Below are 17,759 nucleotides of genomic sequence, written 5' to 3' on the forward strand. Positions count from 1 at the left end.
TCGCTATTGTATATCAGTATCTTTCCTGTCTGTATTGTATTTTCTTGTAAATAAAATGCTTGAGCTGTCACTCTGAGATTATTCAGGTCCTAGTGATATGTTGGTGTTTCAACCGCATTATGAATTGGATGAAATTATGTTCAGTTACTAATTGAAAACATATTAGGAAATGTGCCATAAATACATATACATAATGTACTATATGATATATGTATATACATATCAACGTGCATGTGCACACACAATATTCTGGTTTCTTAGAGTTGTAACTCAAACCTTTTGAGAAGACTTTAAAAATTATACTGGGTTGTTATTACTCAAACCCCAGTTATAAATTTGCAAGCTGCTCCTGCGTCCTGCAGCAGGATCTGAGTTGAAGGAAAGTCTCCTCTTTTTAACCCCCCCCCCCCCCCAAAAAAAAAAATTAGGAGGGACTATACCAGTTGAACTCTTTACTTTTGGGGGAACGGTGGGGGATCTTGAAAATAGTTAACAGACGAGTTGTGTGTGTACATACAGCTTGGAAAAACTTACTGCTAAGGATTCTCAAGGCTTGGTGCTAGAGATGATTTTTAATTGGAGCCAGACCACTCTATAGTTTATAAATGTCAGGAGGCTGTTAGAAAAGAGTTTTTTTTTTTTGTAACATGGATTGAAAGTTCTAGCTTATTTAAGGAAAGCGATTTTAAGGGCAGATCTGTGGTACAAAATGGCACCTCCAGTAGTAGCAAGTAGTTTCATAGTGAATCATTAATTATATACTATTTAATCATACCAAAATAAATGCACTTTAGGTGTTTGAAATTGTGCCAAAATGTTAAGCAAGCAAGGGTCACTAGAAGAACAAACTAGTGAAACACAGCTTTTCTAATGGTGGTTATTTGGAGAAATTCCAAGAAACTGTATTAACTCTGTTAACAATCAGTAGATTTGAAATGCATTCCTGAGTAAAGCTGAAGGGAACACTTTTGTTACAGGACATATTGAAGATGGATTTAAATTGCATTAGGCCGTACCAGTCATTTGGTTTCATAGTTACCAGGGCATATGGAGTTCATTTATTTCTCTTCCCATTGTTTCAAGTAATTGTTGAATGTAAACAAAATAACTGGTTCGAGAGACTGTCAAACTTTATCTCAAACTTATTCTATTCCCTATCTATGTGCTGATAGGGAAACATTCTTCAGATTTTCAATCTATTTGAATCCTTTTGGGTTCCATCAATAGTTCAGCAAAGAGTATTCAGACCCTCATGTTTGCCCTGAAAATAAACTTATCCCCATCCCTGAAAGTCCAGTGTAATGAAAATGCTGCTGCTGAAATTCTTTCTTTCCTGTCACTCTGACTCCCACGCACATTGAATTCAATCTGGTCTCTTGCATCAGCTTCAGCCTCCTCACCCAGAGGCTCTACAAACTTATCTGCCCCTATATTTTTGCTCTCACTTTCTCTGGCCCTTCTTCCACTACTTTCAGTCCTACTAGACTGCTCACTTACTCTGATTCTGTCACGTCAGTTAGTATCTTGACTTAAATGGGACCACTTATGGGGAAAGATACTCTACTCTACCTTTGGTCTTTCTGTTTTGCCTACTTGCTATATCTAGAAGAACTACCATGTGTCCTCTCCTCAAAATCCATCCTTAAAGACACGCAGAATGAAAGTTTCCTGCCATGGTCGCCTTTTCCTGAACTATTGTTCCATGTCTCTTTTGTCTTGTCTTGTCTGTCTTAGAATGTGAGTTCTTATAGTAGGAAATGTTGTAACTGTTTGTTTTGTAAGGGGATATCAGCTTAGTGTTGTGAAAAACAATATAATTATGTTGACCCTGTTCAACACTTTTTGTGGCGTTTTTGGCTTTGAAATTGAAGTAAATCCATACTAGTTTTGTAGCTGTGCTGCCACAGCTGATCACCAGGCACAAAGAAAGAGACTTAAAAATATTTACCAGAAGCCAATGCAGAAGCTTGGGGAATGGAGCTGCAGGGGCAGGGCCTTGAGGTGTGTGTTAAACTTACATTTGTTGTTATACCTCCCCTATAATTTCCTTGTTGGAAGGAAGATTAGATCTTTCCCTTTCCTCAGCGCCTCCTTGCAGTTGGAGTGGGGTGAGATCTGTCTCATGGAAGAAAGGTTGCCTGCTATTCTTCAACAAGACAAGGGCCATAGATCGATCCTCCGTTGGACTTTCAACATTTAGGTAGAAACAGACCTTTCAATCTCTGGGAGTAACATGGGCTCCGCCTCCTAACTAGTTCACCAGTTTCTGACTCCACAACTACAGGCAGGTGAAAAACAGACCTCTCCTTGCAAAGTTTAGATTAATAACCGAATTCTGCTGGTCTGTTGCAAACTTCTAAAATCTGGAGCAACTGGATTTCAGAGCAAAAAGACCTAAGATTTTGGAGGGCATGGGGAGCACATAACTGGCTATAGGGGGGAATCTTTCCTGCCTGAGGTACTGCAGCAGCACGTTTTCCCCTTGCAGCAGCAGAACAGCAAGTGGTTTGGCAGTGAAACATGAAGAAAGGAGAACTTTGCTTTTCTTGCTCTTACCCCCATCATCGAATGCGTGGACAGATTTGTCTTTTGTGTGACAAAGAGAAGGATTTGGTGGTTGCAGCCTCTCTAGCAAAGGGATTGCCTAGGCGTCCCTCTCCCAGTGGACACAGAAGGAGGTGCAGGAGAAATGGCAGGTGACTGACGTGCCCTCCCCTAGCTGGTGAGGGCAGACAGTTTCTGACAGTATCTTGGAGCCTTCAGCCTATGTCCTCAGTCACTGAGGACCAGTGTGGCCACAGAGAGATCGTGTTGTTTGTTTGCAGATGGGGAACAGCAAGGTGAAACCAGTGAGGGGGGACTTTAGGACCTGCCCTCAGCCATTCATCTAGCCTTCTTCTGTGTGCTTTGAGGGGTTTTTCTGTTTGGGCACATCTCCACTCAAGAATCCAGCTCACCTGTCTATCCGGTCTTATCGCAGATTCTCCAAGGTTGGGGACTGCTCACTTCCAGGGTATGGCTTGAGTCAATTCAATTTTATTAAATCACATATGACATATGCGCAAACAAAAAGAAAAACTCCATTTAAAACAGCAACATCCATATAATGCATTAAAATGTCAATCGGAACTTCTTCAACGTAATGTGTGAAGGGCAAAAACTGCCACTGATTTAATTACTGATGATTGAGAAAATACTAAAAACATTATCTCTTTTGTATAAAGTATTTATTACCATCTCAAAAGGCAAAATCTAACATGCACTCAAAAGCTGGGAAATTCCACAATCCATAAGAGGACGTGGATCTTCCAACACTCTCTATTTATATGGGCAAAAACAAAGATGGGAAGGAACCTTTCCATAGCAGCCTTTAAGGACAGCTATTTCCATGGTTTGAAATCTTAACTGAGTATTGCCTTACATAAATGAGGATTTGATAACTCATTCAAATATGGTTCAAAAACATGGGCAGTGTTCAAAATCCTGAACCATAGCTGCATCTTTGTGTTTGGTAGTATCTGTCACTCTGAGTAGTTGACTTAAGTTGATGTAAAAGATATTGATAATAAGTAAATAATAGAAAAACCTAACTTAGCTATAATAAATTGAAGAGTCTTCTACCATGGACATAAGGAATACCTGGGTTGTTCTCCATCTCCTGAAGGTAAGGACAGGGCAATCTAAACCCTGGAAGTACCTCTCAGGCTCTCTGACCAGTGGAACCTTGGTTCTCATGGAACCTTCCTACCTGTGCCACCCAAGCACCCCTCCGCTTCCTTCACTGGGGGTACTGCCTCTCTCTGTCAGGGGGGAGTGGAATTCTCTCCAAGATCCCAAGTGAAAAAGAGCTGCCTTGAATAAGGCTAAAATTAAAACAGAGGGAGGGATTGTTGGAGAACTCACTAGGTCTCAGAATGCATTCCAGAGTTCCTGTATATATCCCAAGGAGTCCAAAGAGCCCCAAGCAAAAGGGGAGATATTGCCTATCCCCTGAACAAGAGGATGTGCAAAAAATGGATGCAACAAGCTGTACTCCATTTCCTCTCCTCGCCATCACAGAAAAAAGCCAGAGGAGTTGAAGGTAAGATTCAAGGCCCTGATGGCTAAAAGGAAAAGTGCCTAGACACATGTGACTCACCCCTGCGATCCTAGGTGTAAGTTTTCTGAGACATTGCAAAGTGTGTGGCAGGGTGTTTGTTTTGATATTGGTGCAGTTGTTGAAGTCCATCTGGTTATAGCAGGAAAACCTCAAAAGAGGTCTTGAAGAGTAAAATGAAGTTGGTTAGACTTTATCCATTATTAGTCTAATCTTAAGTGAAAGCTTGTTCCGTTTGAGCTGGATCCCCTCAGCTTTAACATTAGATAGTGGTACTCGGCTACTTTGTTATCTACATTGTCGCAGAGGAGTGCAGATCTCTTGGCAGTTTGTAGATGGAGATGTGGTTTCTAATGCAGCTGGGACCTGATTCTTGGCAATTCATTTTCAGCCCATCAGAGAGAAGCAAATATCTTGTTCTTATGGGGCAATAGACTACTTTGCCAGTCCCTTCTATATTAGGATTTTTCATAGACAAGAGAAAGCTGAGACCTGACTTCAGGAATGGGACCTTCACCCCTGCCTTTAGTGTGTGACAACTTTTTGGACTACCAACCATGAGCTTCTTCACGTCCAGGAGGCACAGCAAAGTCATTCTTGTCCAGGAGAAGATACTTGAAGGTTGCTGCCATGGAGACACTGTCCAGCTGAAAACCCGCATGTAGCTCTAACCATTCCTACTGTTCTCACTGTAGTCAGGTCCATCTGGAAGTGAAAAATGAGAGGCCCCATTATTACTGCGTAAGGGGACTTATTTTACAATAACAGCACGATAGAAGAGACCTGTCCTCTTTCTACACTGCAGAAGGACTGTATTGTAGCAGTGCTTCACCATGGGTTGCCTGGCATTTAAAAGGAATTAATTGGGGAGAGTTTTTTTGGTTGTGAGTTGTTCTGACAATCATAGTTACTCTGAGGATATCTTTCCCTGAATGTCCGCTTCAAATTCCTTCCAATTTGGCAAAGAGACTGGAACAGAGACTGATACTACGATTCCACAAGTAGTAGAAATCCTCCAAGAAGGCATAGCTTTGGGAGTGATAAAGTTTCTGCATTATTTTGCATCCTTTGGTTAAGAAACTGGCCGAACAACAAAAACACCTCAGTGCACCTGGACATCCAGCAATTTCTAGAACAGCCTTGTTGACCAGGCATTTTTGTGGTTATATAAAATATAACCTTATTTTAATGCCCTGATGCAAAAAGCCATTCAGGTGACCATATGGCTGTTAACCAATGCATTGACTAAATTCTGCGAAATAGTTCTTAAACTTCAGTGGGTACAGTCTTAGGAGGGAATGCTGCACGTTTCACTGCAGACAAGTTTTTTGTAAGAGAGAATCTGTTTATTTCAGTATCTTTGTTCCCTTTCTTAAAGCTCTTACACTGCTCAAAATTCTGTTATAGGATTTGTGGACCTTGCTTCACCAAAGAATAGGAAAACTCCTCTGTCTGAACGGGGGTGTGTGTGTGAAGTAGCAAGGTCTGTACACCTAGCCCATCTGAGGCAAACGAAGGGGTATATGAAGGTGTTCATGTACTTAAATTTAAAAAACTGTAAACTCGTTTCCTGAAGTAGGCATATGTTTTAAATTTAAATCTAAAAATCTTAACCTAAACTGGAGAGCAACTTCAGAGGAAGGAGTTTAGGCTGCTGCCAGTGTCTGAGGTCTGTCTGCTTCAGGCAGTAAGCATTGGGCCTTCTGCATTAAGGATCTATGGACCTTGCTATTTAAGAAAGGAAACTTTCAGGTAAGCACAAATAAATAATCCTAATCTATCTCCTTTTCTAGCCTGTTTTCAGGTTCCATAAATACCTCCAGTGCCTGTCTTTGTGCTTGTCCTTGTTTTCCCAAGGGGTTGGTAATTAATGAGTCTAGTCAGTTTCACTGCTGCAGTTTGGACCCTTATGGGCAGCAGGGAAAATGGCAAGAATAGTCCTTGCTTTCATTCTGAGTGCTTGGGAAAATGTGAAAATGGCAAGAATGGTCTCTTCTGCCCATAAGGTTCTGATCTGGAGCAGTGAAAATGACTAAACTAATCCCATTTCCTCAGCTTTGGCTAGCAGCAATGAACAGTGACAAAGGAACTGGATCTGTGTGCAGACTCAGTACTGCATTGGTTCAGAAGGTTAACTCTGCACTCTTTACGTGCTGGGGTGATTTAGTGGAGTTGGGTGGTTTTTTTGTTTTTGTTTTCCAAATCCATGAAGAGACTTTTCAGTACGGGAAAAGACAAACGCCACAAAGGATAGTGGGCAAATAGAAAATGTTTTCAAATAATGGAGAGTAAAAATACCTAATAAATGCTCCCCTGATTGACCAGTTATAAGCTGTGATCACTATATGCTGCATCTTTAATGAGACTTGGGACAGACTCATGAGACTTGACACTAGTGTGACTACAGTGTCATGGGCCAGTACTCAGCTGGAACATTTCAGGGTTTGGATCAAGCCAGCAACTGACAAGGTGTTGAATACCATAAACACCTTAATATGTCAAATAGTTGATAAATATCTTAAGACTTCACTCTAATGAGCTGTCCTACCATTTTTATTGCTCAGCACTATCTTGCATTTTACACTCTACTACCATTTTAAAGTGATTCAGTAGGCAAAAGGAATCCCTCCTGCATTAACTAAACAGTCAGTATTAATGACTAAATAGAATTAAAACAAAGGCACTTCTTCATAATTGGCTGTCAGTCCTGAAACATATCACTTTAATAAGGGAGGTTCTTACATTCCTAAAACTACAACGAACTGGAGGAAAATATTCTTATTATGGTCAATTGACTATTTTATTTTCAAACTAGCAGTTGGAAGTGTCGTAGCTGACTATGGCACTAGGATCCAGGAACTCTGAAATTCTAATCCTAATTCTGTCACGTTCACTGCCTGATCCAAGGCACCTAATTTCTGTCTTATTTAAGCATCTTGTAAAACTTGGTTAACAATACTTGCCTACTTCACAAGGGTGTAAAGACTGGTTCCACTGCATAAAGTTCCTACAGTGCTTTGAAAATTAAATATTGCATAACTGCTAGGTATTGTGCATAATCTAAGGTATGGGCCATATTGTAGTATTTTGCACAGAACTCTGTCAATGAGTTCCACAACAAAATAAAGGAAGAATATAACATTCTCAGAATACTTACTAGTACTTCTCTTTGTATGCTAGGGATCTTGGAAAGGCTTTTTTGTGAGTATATGGATCTACTCTATAGGGTAATAACTGCTCACTTACAAATAGAGATTTATTCTCGAAAGAGAATGTTTTGCTTTTAAAAGATAATGGCCAAATCATACAGGCCTGAATTGGGTAGAAATCCTGTCGAAACTCAGGACTAAACAATTTGAGCTGCTGTCAAGACAACCTCAGCCAAATTCTAATGTCAAATATTGACTAGTCTTTTTAATATATATGTATTTGTTTTACTTAGGATACACACCAGCTAAAATTGCTTAAAACATTAGAAGGCCATGCATATGGTGTTTCTTACATTGCTTGGAGTCCAGATGACAACTACCTTGTTGCCTGTGGCCCAGATGACTGCTCTGAGCTTTGGCTCTGGAATGTACAAGTAAGCAATCCAATATTAATATAAAATTTCATGTTTAACTCTAGCAGTTGGCTTTGTTATGCACTGGAACTGTTCAGTAAGGATGAAATCACTTCAGTAAGCTTGTTTCTATATAGGTGAACATGGAAACATTGCAGTTTTTCATTTTATTAAAAATGTTGCTAATAGACCCAGATCTTTCCCAAATCTAGGTAGAATATAAAATGTCTATACTAAATGTTTACAGAACTGAAACTAATTTGTCAGTGAGTCTACTCTTCATGGATCTTCTGTCCTTTCAATTCTGGAATACCAAGGGGTGACTGTAATGTTTCCATTCCAAGTGATCATCCACACTAGAGAGAAGTTACTGTGTGGTGTTTTTGAAGTCTGGATGATACACTTCAAGAGGATTTATAAGGAGTGAATTCCTTTAGTGCCATGGTTTTTACAAAGATGAGTTGTAATGTTTCTAATGTTCAAGTGACATTTACAAGGCTTATCTCCGAGGTGAGGAAGTAGCCAGGAATCCAAGTTTTGTGGTTTCTTTAATTTTGTGATCCAAGTGGCCAGTGTGGTAGAGTCTGACCCATTCACATAGTGCTGAAATGCTTGTAGGTGTGATCCAAGAGCATTTGGTCCTGTCTCTTTGTTCAGTGTGTGAGACAGTTGAGAGAGTAATTTACTTTTTGGCTTTAGAAGAAGCGTGTGGCCCATACAGACTGTGTCTGGCCTAAAGGACAAGTTCAGATTGTGAAGAATCTAAGGTGTCATTTAAAATAAAAAGGTTTCTAGCACCTGTGGCTGCAGAGATCACATTTGAAATAAAGTTAACAGTGTAAACCAATAATTCTGTTTGCAGACAGCCTGAAACCGTGACTGAGAGGTAAACTCTGTTCCTTATTAATCTCTGTTGGAATGTTGACTCTTAAAAGACCTTTCAGTATCAAGGTTACATATTCCATTGCTGATCATTTTAGGGGATGGATGTGTAGCCCTTGAGAGAACAGGGAGTTGTTTCAGGGAAGGAAGTGTATATAGGGGAGAAAAGAAGAGAGAGAAACAAAAGGCAGAAGTAGTTGCCTAAAGGGCAGCAGAGTCGCTTCATAAAATTTCACTCTGGTCAAACCTCCCAGTGATACCAGTGGGAGATCAATGAGGATTGAGGGGAGTATGAAGTTCAGAATTTATATCCCAGTAGACTTATATCTCAGACCACAGTGAAACATGGCATTTGGCCCTTTCAGATGAGTGTGACACTCCTACTTTACAATCCATGGACAAAAGTCCATCCTAGCATGGAGAGTTTAAGATGCAATATCCAGAGACTGGTTAACTGTAAGCTACTGTAAGGAAGACAACCCATTGCAGAGAAGCTAAATGAACTCTTTGCATTGGTTTTCACTGCAGAAGATGTGAGAGAGAATCCCACCCCCTACCCATTTATTTTTAGGTGACAAATCTGAGGAACTGTCACAGATTAAGGAGTCAATAGAGGAGATTTTGGAACAAATTGATAAATTAAGAGTCAGCAGGGGCAGATGGTATTCAGCCAAGAGTTTTGAAGGAACTCATATGTGAAATTGCAGAACTATTAATTGATATGTAACTTGTACCTTAAATCAGCCTCAGTACCAAATGACTGGAGGATAGCTAAGGTAACGCCGGTTTTTAAGAGGTGATCCTGGCAACTGCAGGCCAGTAAGCCTAACTTCAGTACCAGGTAGGGTGCTCTTAAATTATGGTAATGAACAGAATTATCAGAAACGGCAATAAACATGATGTGTTGGGCAGGAGTAAACACGGCTTTTGTAAAGAGAAATCATACCTCTCAAATCTTTAAAAATTCTTTGAGGTGGTCAACAAACATGGGGACAAGGGTGATCTAGTGGATATAGAGTACTTTCAGAAAGCCTTTGACAAGATCCTGCACCAAAGACTGTTAAGCAAAGTAAGCAGTCATGGGAAAAGAGAGAAGGTCCTCTCATGGATCAGTAGCTAGCTGAGATAGGAATAAAGGATCAGTTTTCACAATGGAGAGAGGTAAATAAGGAGCATCCCCCATGGATCTGTCCTGGGACCTGTGCTGTTCAACATGTTCATAAATTATCTGGAAAAGGGGGTGAACAGTGAGGTTGCAAAATTTTCAGATGATACAAAATTTAAGCAGCTTTGGACTATTTGAGAAGAGTTACAAAGGGATCTTGCTAAACTGGGTGGCTGGGCAACAAAGTGGCAGATGAAATTCAGTGTTAAGTGCAAAGTAATGCATGTTGGAAAAAATAATCGCAACTATACCTATAAAATGATAGGGTCGAAATTAGCTGTTACCACTCAAGAAAAAGATCTTTAAGTCACTCTGGACAGTTCTCTGAAAACATCCGCTCAATGTGCAGTGGCAGTCAACCTAATAGAATGTTTGGAACCATTAGGAAAGCAATAAATAAGAACACAGTAAATAATATATATACACACATACACATGCCAATATATAAATTCATGGTACACCTACACCTTGAATACTGTGTGCAGTTCTGGTTCCCCCCCCCCCCGGCCAAAAGCGTAACTGAGCTAAAAAAATGAGATAAGTTAATGCAGGATAGGTCCATCAATGGCTATTAGCCAAAGTGGTCAGGGATGCAACCCCCTTGTTCTGGGAGTCCCTTAACCATCTGACTGCCAGAAGCTGGGAGTGGACAATGAGATGGATCACTTAATTGCCCTGTTCTGTTCATTCCCTCTGAAGCCTCTGGCCCTGGTTGCTGTTGGAAGACAGGATACTGGGCTAGATAAACCACTGGTTTGACCCACTATCACCATTCTTACATTCTTAAGATTTTTGGTACTCTGCTTTCTAGTAAAAAAATAATGGACTGTCTCTGCATTCTTTTGGTTTCCTCTTTTCTTCACTCTTTCTGTGCCTGTCATTTATCTTTTCCCTTCCTTCATTGATCTTTCACTTTCTTCTTCCCTCAAAATCCATTAAATACACTCACTGCCTGTCCTGGCTTCAGATCTGAAGTGGAAGCAAAATGAGGCAGAGCTCATTGCAGCAGCTGGAGTCAGAACATGGCTGACAGTTTCCCATGCTGAAAGAAAATTAGAATGACCCCAGCTCCACCTCCTCGTTGCTCCCTAGAAGACTTTCATAGTGTGCAACCTTTTTTAAAAATTTTTTTAACCTTTTTATTCAATTAATGCAGTGAAATGTCCATAATTAGAAACACTAGGTTAAGTTTCCATGCACATCTGTTAATTATATGTCTGTAGGGGTGGGCAAAACTGGACTTTGTAGTGGTTGATTTTCTTTGTTTCCTCTCCAGACTGGGGAGCTGAGGACAAAGATGAGTCAATCTCATGAAGACAGTTTAACCAGCGTGGCTTGGAATCCAGATGGGAAACGCTTTGTAACAGGAGGGCAACGTGGACAGTTCTATCAGTGTGTAAGTTCTACCTGTGTGTTCATGTCCTCTCCGAACACTTGCTTCATTGCAGCTGAAAACAGCAGATTGTACTTAGGAGTAAAAACTAGGGCTGTCAATTAATTGCAGTTAATGCCTGCGATTACCTGAAAACAAAATTAGTACTTAACTTTTTTTTTTTTAATTGCATATCTCTGGGCGGGGAGGTAGCCTCTTGTGGAGTGGAGTGGGGGCTGAAGCCCTGAGCCTATATTTAATATATGGAAAATATTTTAAAATATTTAAATAAATGGTATTCTATTATTGTTTAATAGTGCACTTAAAACTGTGATTAATCACGATTAATTTTTTTAATCGCTTGACCACTCTAGTAAAAACAGGTGTAACATGGTTAATGGGTCTGTTTTCTCTATATGTTGAGGTAGTCACTAGAGAACATGTAATGAAAAATAATTTAACTTGTTATAAATTTAGTTACCCGTGGAATCTTTTGGCCCTCCTACGTTTGGAGGTAGAGTAGCATGTATACTAACGCCCTGACAGACTTTTTCATTCTTTGGTACCATTCTTGGTACCATTTCATTCTTTGGTATTACTGAAACAAACTTCAATATGCTGGGTCAGTTCAGTTGATTTGAACAACTTCTTTAGCATTCTCTGACTTTGGTTCACAGGAATCATTGACTAGTGAACACTTTAGGCCAAGGAAGCTAGCTTTCTATAGAACTCATATTGACTATTTAAATTTCTAGCGTGCGAAGCTATCATTTTTTAACTATTTACATTTAAAAAGGGAGGGAGGAATCAGTCCTATGGATATGCTATGGAGTTCCATCCTATTGGGGGTCCGATTTCTTGCTGTCTGGGGGTATAGCAATGGCGTTGAAAGAGTTGAGGTCTTCGAATAACTGGCTGACTTGAGCCAGGAGTTTAGATTTCGACCATGTCAAACCTCAAAGGAAATGGGACAGGGGATTCTCCTGTCTCTGTGTTGGTTTGAGGGTGGAGATGGAAGGCGATTCCAAATGGTATACTAATTCTCATGATCACCAACACTTTATCCGATACGGGACAAGAGAACTCTTCTCTCGTGCATCATTCTTTTAGTTACTCCTACTAAAACCTCTCATCAAAATTCCTAAGGGTATGTCTACACTGCGAAATTAGGTCGATATTATAGAAGTTGATTTCTAAAAATCAACTCTCTACAGTCAATTGTGTATGTCCACACTAAGCGCATTAAGTCATCGGAGTGCGTTCTCACTACCGTGGCTAGCATAGACTTACGGAGCGGTGCACTGTGGGATAGCTATCCCACAGTTGATAGGGGGGAGCGTTGAAACATTTGCAGCTGCGGGAGGAAAAAAAGGGAGAGTAGTATTTAAAAAGACACAGTTTAGAGAACAATGGGTAGACGTTCACCTTGAACCAAGCTGTTAACATTACATAGCACATGTGCCTTCGGTACAAGGTTGCATTTTGCCTCTTGTATTGAGGGCCTGCCGTTTTGCTGTGAGAGATCACACACGCAGGGCCAGGCAACAGAATTCGGCTTGCAGGCAGCCATGGTAAGCCACAGTCTTTCGGCTTCTTCAATCTTCATACCTTGTGGGAATGGTTTCAAACAGCAGCACCCTCCTTTCCCATACCAAGCACCCGTTGGGTTGGCCATTTAAAAGGAGGGGCTGCGGTTTTCAGGTTAACAGGTAACACAAACCCAACTAACATCCCCCTCCCCCGAATTCTCTGGGATGATGGCTTCACTCCTCCTCCCACTACGTGACTAGTATCAGGGAAGATCCTTGCTGGCCAAACGCAAACAGCTCAGTGTGAACAATGCTTCTCCCCCCCCTCCCCCCCGAATGGCTAAAAGTGGGGATGATTTCAGCCACAGGCAAACAGCCCAGCAGGAACGGCCACCTCTGAATGTCCCCTTAATAATGTCCCTGGAGGATTTGCACTCCATCCCCAGACACATTAACGGACTTTTCTAGTAGCTGTATTGGCTGCGAATGCATCCCAAGTCTTCAGGGCAAATTAATCATTTAAACACACTTGCTTTTAAACCATGTATTATATTTACCAAGGTACACTCACCAGAGGTGCCTTCTCTGGCTTCGTGGTCTGGGAGCCCGGTTGGGAGTGTATTGGCTCCAGGGTGATAAACAGTTCTTGGCTGACAGGGAGAACAGTTTCTCTGCTTGCCTGTTGTGCACTATCCTCCTCCTCCTTGTCCCCAAAATCCTCATCCCAGTTGCGTGAGACTCCCCCCTTGCAGGTGTCCACAGATGGGTGGGGTAGTGATAGGGGCACCCCCTAGAATTGCATGCAGCTCATCACAGAAGCGGCATGTCTGGGGCTCTGACCCGGAGCGGCCGTCTGCCTCTTTGGTTTTTTGGTAGGCTTGTCTGAGCTCCTTAATTTTCACACGGCACTGCTGCAGGTCCCTGTTTATAGCTCTGTGCATCATGCCCTTGGAGATTTTTTTTCAAATATTTTGGCATTTCGTCTTTTGGAACGGAGTTCTGATAGCAAGGATTCATCCATACAGCGAGCAGATCCAGTACCTCTCATTCAGTCCATGCTGGAGTTCTTTGCAGTTCTGGGACTGCATGGTCCTCTGTGCTGATGAGCTCGCCATGCTGACCAAACAGGAAATGAAATTCAAAAGTTCCCAGTGCTTTTCCTGTGTACCTGGCTAGTGCATCTGAGTTGAAAGCGCTGTCCAGAGCGGTCACAATGGAGCACTCTGGGATAGCTCCCGGAGGCCAGTACTGTCGAATTGTGTCCACACTACCCCAGATTCAAGCCGGCGATGTCAATTTCAGTGCTAATCCCCTTGTCGGGGAGGAGTACAGAAATTGATTTTAAGATCCCTTTAAGTCGACAAAAATGGCTTCATCGTGTGGATAGGTGCAGGGTTAAATCGATCTAACACTGCTAAATTCGACCTAAACTCATAGTGTACACCAGGGCTTAGAAATCTAACTTAAAAGAACACCTTGGTTATATTTCCTTCCTAAACAGGATCTAGATGGTAATCTCCTTGACTCCTGGGAAGGGGTGAGAGTGCAATGCCTCTGGTGTTTGAGCGACGGGAAGACTGTTCTGGCATCGGACACGCACCAGCGAATTCGGGGTTATAACTTTGAGGACCTTACAGACAGAAACATGTAACTACCTTTTTTCTTACAAATTCTTAACTCTCATAAATCTAGTCCGATTCCCCTGTTGAGAAAACAGTTAGTCTGTGTAATGTATCAGAACATCTATCTACATTGTATACTTTCTCTGTGGACCCAGCAAATACTGAAATAGAACTAGATGACTTAAACTCAGTTCTGGTTGTAATCCCCTTTCAAATATAATACTAATGGCCCACTTAGTTATAAGTATGAATGGAAGTATTGCAACTGAAAACTTTTGTGCTTTCTTGGTGTTACTTTTTTTTTTTAAAATGTCCAAATAGTAGTGCTCCTAACATTATGGTGTCTGTCCTGTGATTTCAGAGTACAAGAAGATCATCCTATTATGTCATTTACTATTTCAAAAAATGGCAGATTAGCTTTGTTAAATGTAGCAACTCAGGTAAGTTGATAGATTTAAAAATACAAATAAGACTTTTTCTTACCACTGCTAATTTTATTTTTTTTAGAAAATCTGAGGGAATTTTGGATCTGTAATGATATTAAACAATAGACAAAGCAGTATTCCATACACAACATATGACGTTCACAGTATGTACATATATACAAATAAACAAATGTAGGATTCTCCAAAAGGGAAGATCTCTTTTTTTTTTTTTAAGGCTTAACAAAACATAGTATGAAGGGAAATATTTTGACTGTAAATTACAAAATATCTGCTGCTAGATTTAAACACTTCATTTTACTATGTTTGGCTTCCCAACGTTGCAGCAATATTCTAGAGTTATCATCCGTGGAATATTGGTGTTCCACATAACTTTTCTTTATGGACTTCCGAATTTAAGTATTTTGGAAACCCCAAACTAGAGAATTGGGTGCTAGAATAAGAGACAGGACAAGCATTTAGCCATTGTTCTAGTGCATGAGATCCATTCAGTTTCACATTATAGTTTGTTTTATTGCCTAAGCTTGTTGACATGCCAAAAATGAACAAATGATAAAAGTGGAATACTTCAAAGGTAGGTGCTGGATATTGTCTTACAATAAAAATAACCTTCGGCATGCTCTTTGCCCCCCACAGGGAGTTCACTTATGGGACTTGCAAGACAGAGTTTTAGTGAGAAAGTATCAAGGTGTTACGCAAGGGTTTTACACAATTCACTCGTGTTTTGGAGGCCATAACGAAGACTTCATCGCTAGTGGCAGTGAAGGTAACATCGGCTTTAAAGACTTCAGATGTCAGTTGATGTACATTTCAAGCACATACTGGGTATAAAAGGGGATGATGCAATGAATTTTTAATTAATGTTAATACTGTTACCGGCAACGATCATCTGTAAAAGAAAGTTATTGTCCACAGGAGTGAACGAAAGTATGTCTCAGTGCTGCTGAAGTTAGATACAGTAAGGAACAGTCCTGCTCTAGCAGAAAGGATAGCCTGTATGCTCTGCCTCTTCCGTCTCTCTCCTATAATGGGTTTATAGCACTGAGTAAGCTTTAACTATGTGCGGGTATGTTGGGTTTTTTGAGAGGCATGACATTAGCAGTTGTGCTTTTGGCCAAAATAGTTCTGTAGTGAGTAACTTAAGTTCATTTGATTGGTAGTTTTTCAAAGGCAGGTGTGGTCAGATAATTTTAATTCCAGGAGAGCAGTCATCTCAACTCAAGTGGAATTAATTATAATGGGAGGAAAAACAAAGTCTCAAATCCAGCAGTTGATGACATGGCAACTCTAGCAAAGGTTGTTCTTTTGTGACTAAGATTTGTGTTTTTCGTACTTGAAAATAGTCTATGGTGAGTATAGAATTTAGTTTACCGAGCCTGTCCCAAACTGCTTTCGAGTGAACTAGTTCAGGCTTGTGAGGGGCTTAGCTCCTTCAACTCCCATTTGAGATCAATGGGACTTGAGGGGGCTGACCCCTGCTCAGGCCCAGTATTTGTAGTGCACAAAGGTAAACTGAGTAGCCACTGTTTGTACTTAATAGCTCAAAGTGGAGCCTCTTCAGAAAGAGGAGGTGTTGACTATGACACACTTTCTTACATATTTTATTTTAGTGGAAACTGCAGAAAGATCTTTACATTTTAAACCAAGTTTCTCCTCTGTCATTACCTAGTGGAAGATACCAGCTGAAAGATAGCACCTCTAATGCAGTGTCATCCTCCTCATCTTTGAGCTAGTCTAGTGTGGGGTTTAGTACTTGTGTGCCTGAAAGTTCAGGGCTTGTGTGCCTAGCCATACTGATGCTTTGTGTGGGGGAGTGTACACGCTACAGTACACCAGTCTTTTTTTTTTTTTTTTTTTAATTGACACTTCACTTATGACCTACTATGTGTGTGACATTAATGTGGTAATGAATTTTTCCAGGTCATCTTAAGAACAGCTTTTTTTATTTTTTTTTATTTTCAGTGTCTAAAAACTACCCAGCTGTAGTTGAAGCTGATGGCACCTTATTTAGATTCGGACTGCCAGAGGCTGTTGCCTCTTTGCACTGAATTGTTGCAAATGTGGCTGCTGTGAAAGTCTCTCTGTACAAAAAAAGTAACAGATTAGAATGCCATAACCTCTTAAATGTAAAGGTATGTTGTCAGCTAGGTAGGCTTTTTGCTACCACCTGCACTTATAGGAAGAAAATAAGAAATCTCTTTTGAAAGTAAAATTGACTTCTGCCTTAATCTACCTGGTGTGTCCTTTTTCCTTTTACACACACATCCACTGTCAAGCACCAAAATACTGGCTTGTGTTTACACTTTGATTCTCCACACAGCAGATGCTGGGCTTATGGCCCAGAATAGACAGAGCACTGGTTTTGTTTGTTTTATTTGATAACAGAATGGATACTTATCTCTATCCTCTGAAATCAGGGGATAGAAAAATGTAAACACAAGGTGTGTATTTCATGCAAATACCATAATGAGCTGATTAAGCAGAAAGCAATTTCTTTACCAAATGATTCCCAGATCCTATTCTACCAGGTAGGTCAGAGAGTTGAGCCTGTTTTGTAAGGGCCCAGGGTAAGGTGTGTTTTTGTTTTTGTTTTTAACCTTCAGAATCACATTGGATTGTGTAAAGTGTTGTCTTAGTCTGTTCCTTAAAGCTTTAATTCTGAAAAGGTAGTCTAGTAGTGTACGTACATGTGAGTAGATAGTTTGTTGTAGCTCAGTTTACGTAGCTCCATTTGAGAGAACCTGATGCAGCCTTTAGTAACAAGTCAATCTACAGGTTTGTCAGAAGCTGTTAATCTACATTAGGAGAAAATATCTCATTTTAACTAGTTGGTCTTAAATAAAATGCAGTTCATTATAAAGCAGTGTGGGGTTTTTTTTATTTGAGAGATTTGCAATGGATTATTTGACCAGTTACTATTTTTTTTAAATAGGAGTTGCTACTGTTCACAAAAATAGGTTCTTTAGAATCCTATTTGAAATCTATGTAGTATGTAGGTCTTTACAACTTCAAAATGCCATACAAACATTTAATTAATCCTTACCTTGTGAGGTTGGTCAGTAATTGTTTCTACTTTACACATAGGGAA

The 17,759-nt window shown here is 40.4% G+C and overlaps 1 protein-coding gene across 4 annotated transcripts in view; it reads left to right on the forward strand.

The window, feature by feature from the left end:
• The window catches only part of WDR26 (WD repeat domain 26), a 46,046-nt gene that overhangs the window by 20,457 nt on the left and 7,830 nt on the right, over window positions 1-17,759 (forward strand). For all 4 annotated transcript variants that reach the window (XR_007355689.2, XM_048843308.2, XM_048843309.2 and 1 more), the window contains 5 exons: window positions 7,539-7,679; window positions 10,982-11,101; window positions 14,108-14,253; window positions 14,590-14,668; window positions 15,308-15,437. Coding sequence is in view for 3 of the 4 variants with exons in the window: in XM_048843308.2 (XP_048699265.1) it covers window positions 7,539-7,679; window positions 10,982-11,101; window positions 14,108-14,253; window positions 14,590-14,668; window positions 15,308-15,437 (616 nt within the window). In the remaining variant the exon portion in view is untranslated. The remainder of the gene's footprint in view (window positions 1-7,538; window positions 7,680-10,981; window positions 11,102-14,107; window positions 14,254-14,589; window positions 14,669-15,307; window positions 15,438-17,759) is intronic.

This window comes from Caretta caretta, chromosome 3 (assembly GCF_965140235.1).
Source record: "Caretta caretta isolate rCarCar2 chromosome 3, rCarCar1.hap1, whole genome shotgun sequence".
NCBI lineage: Eukaryota > Metazoa > Chordata > Testudines > Cheloniidae > Caretta > Caretta caretta.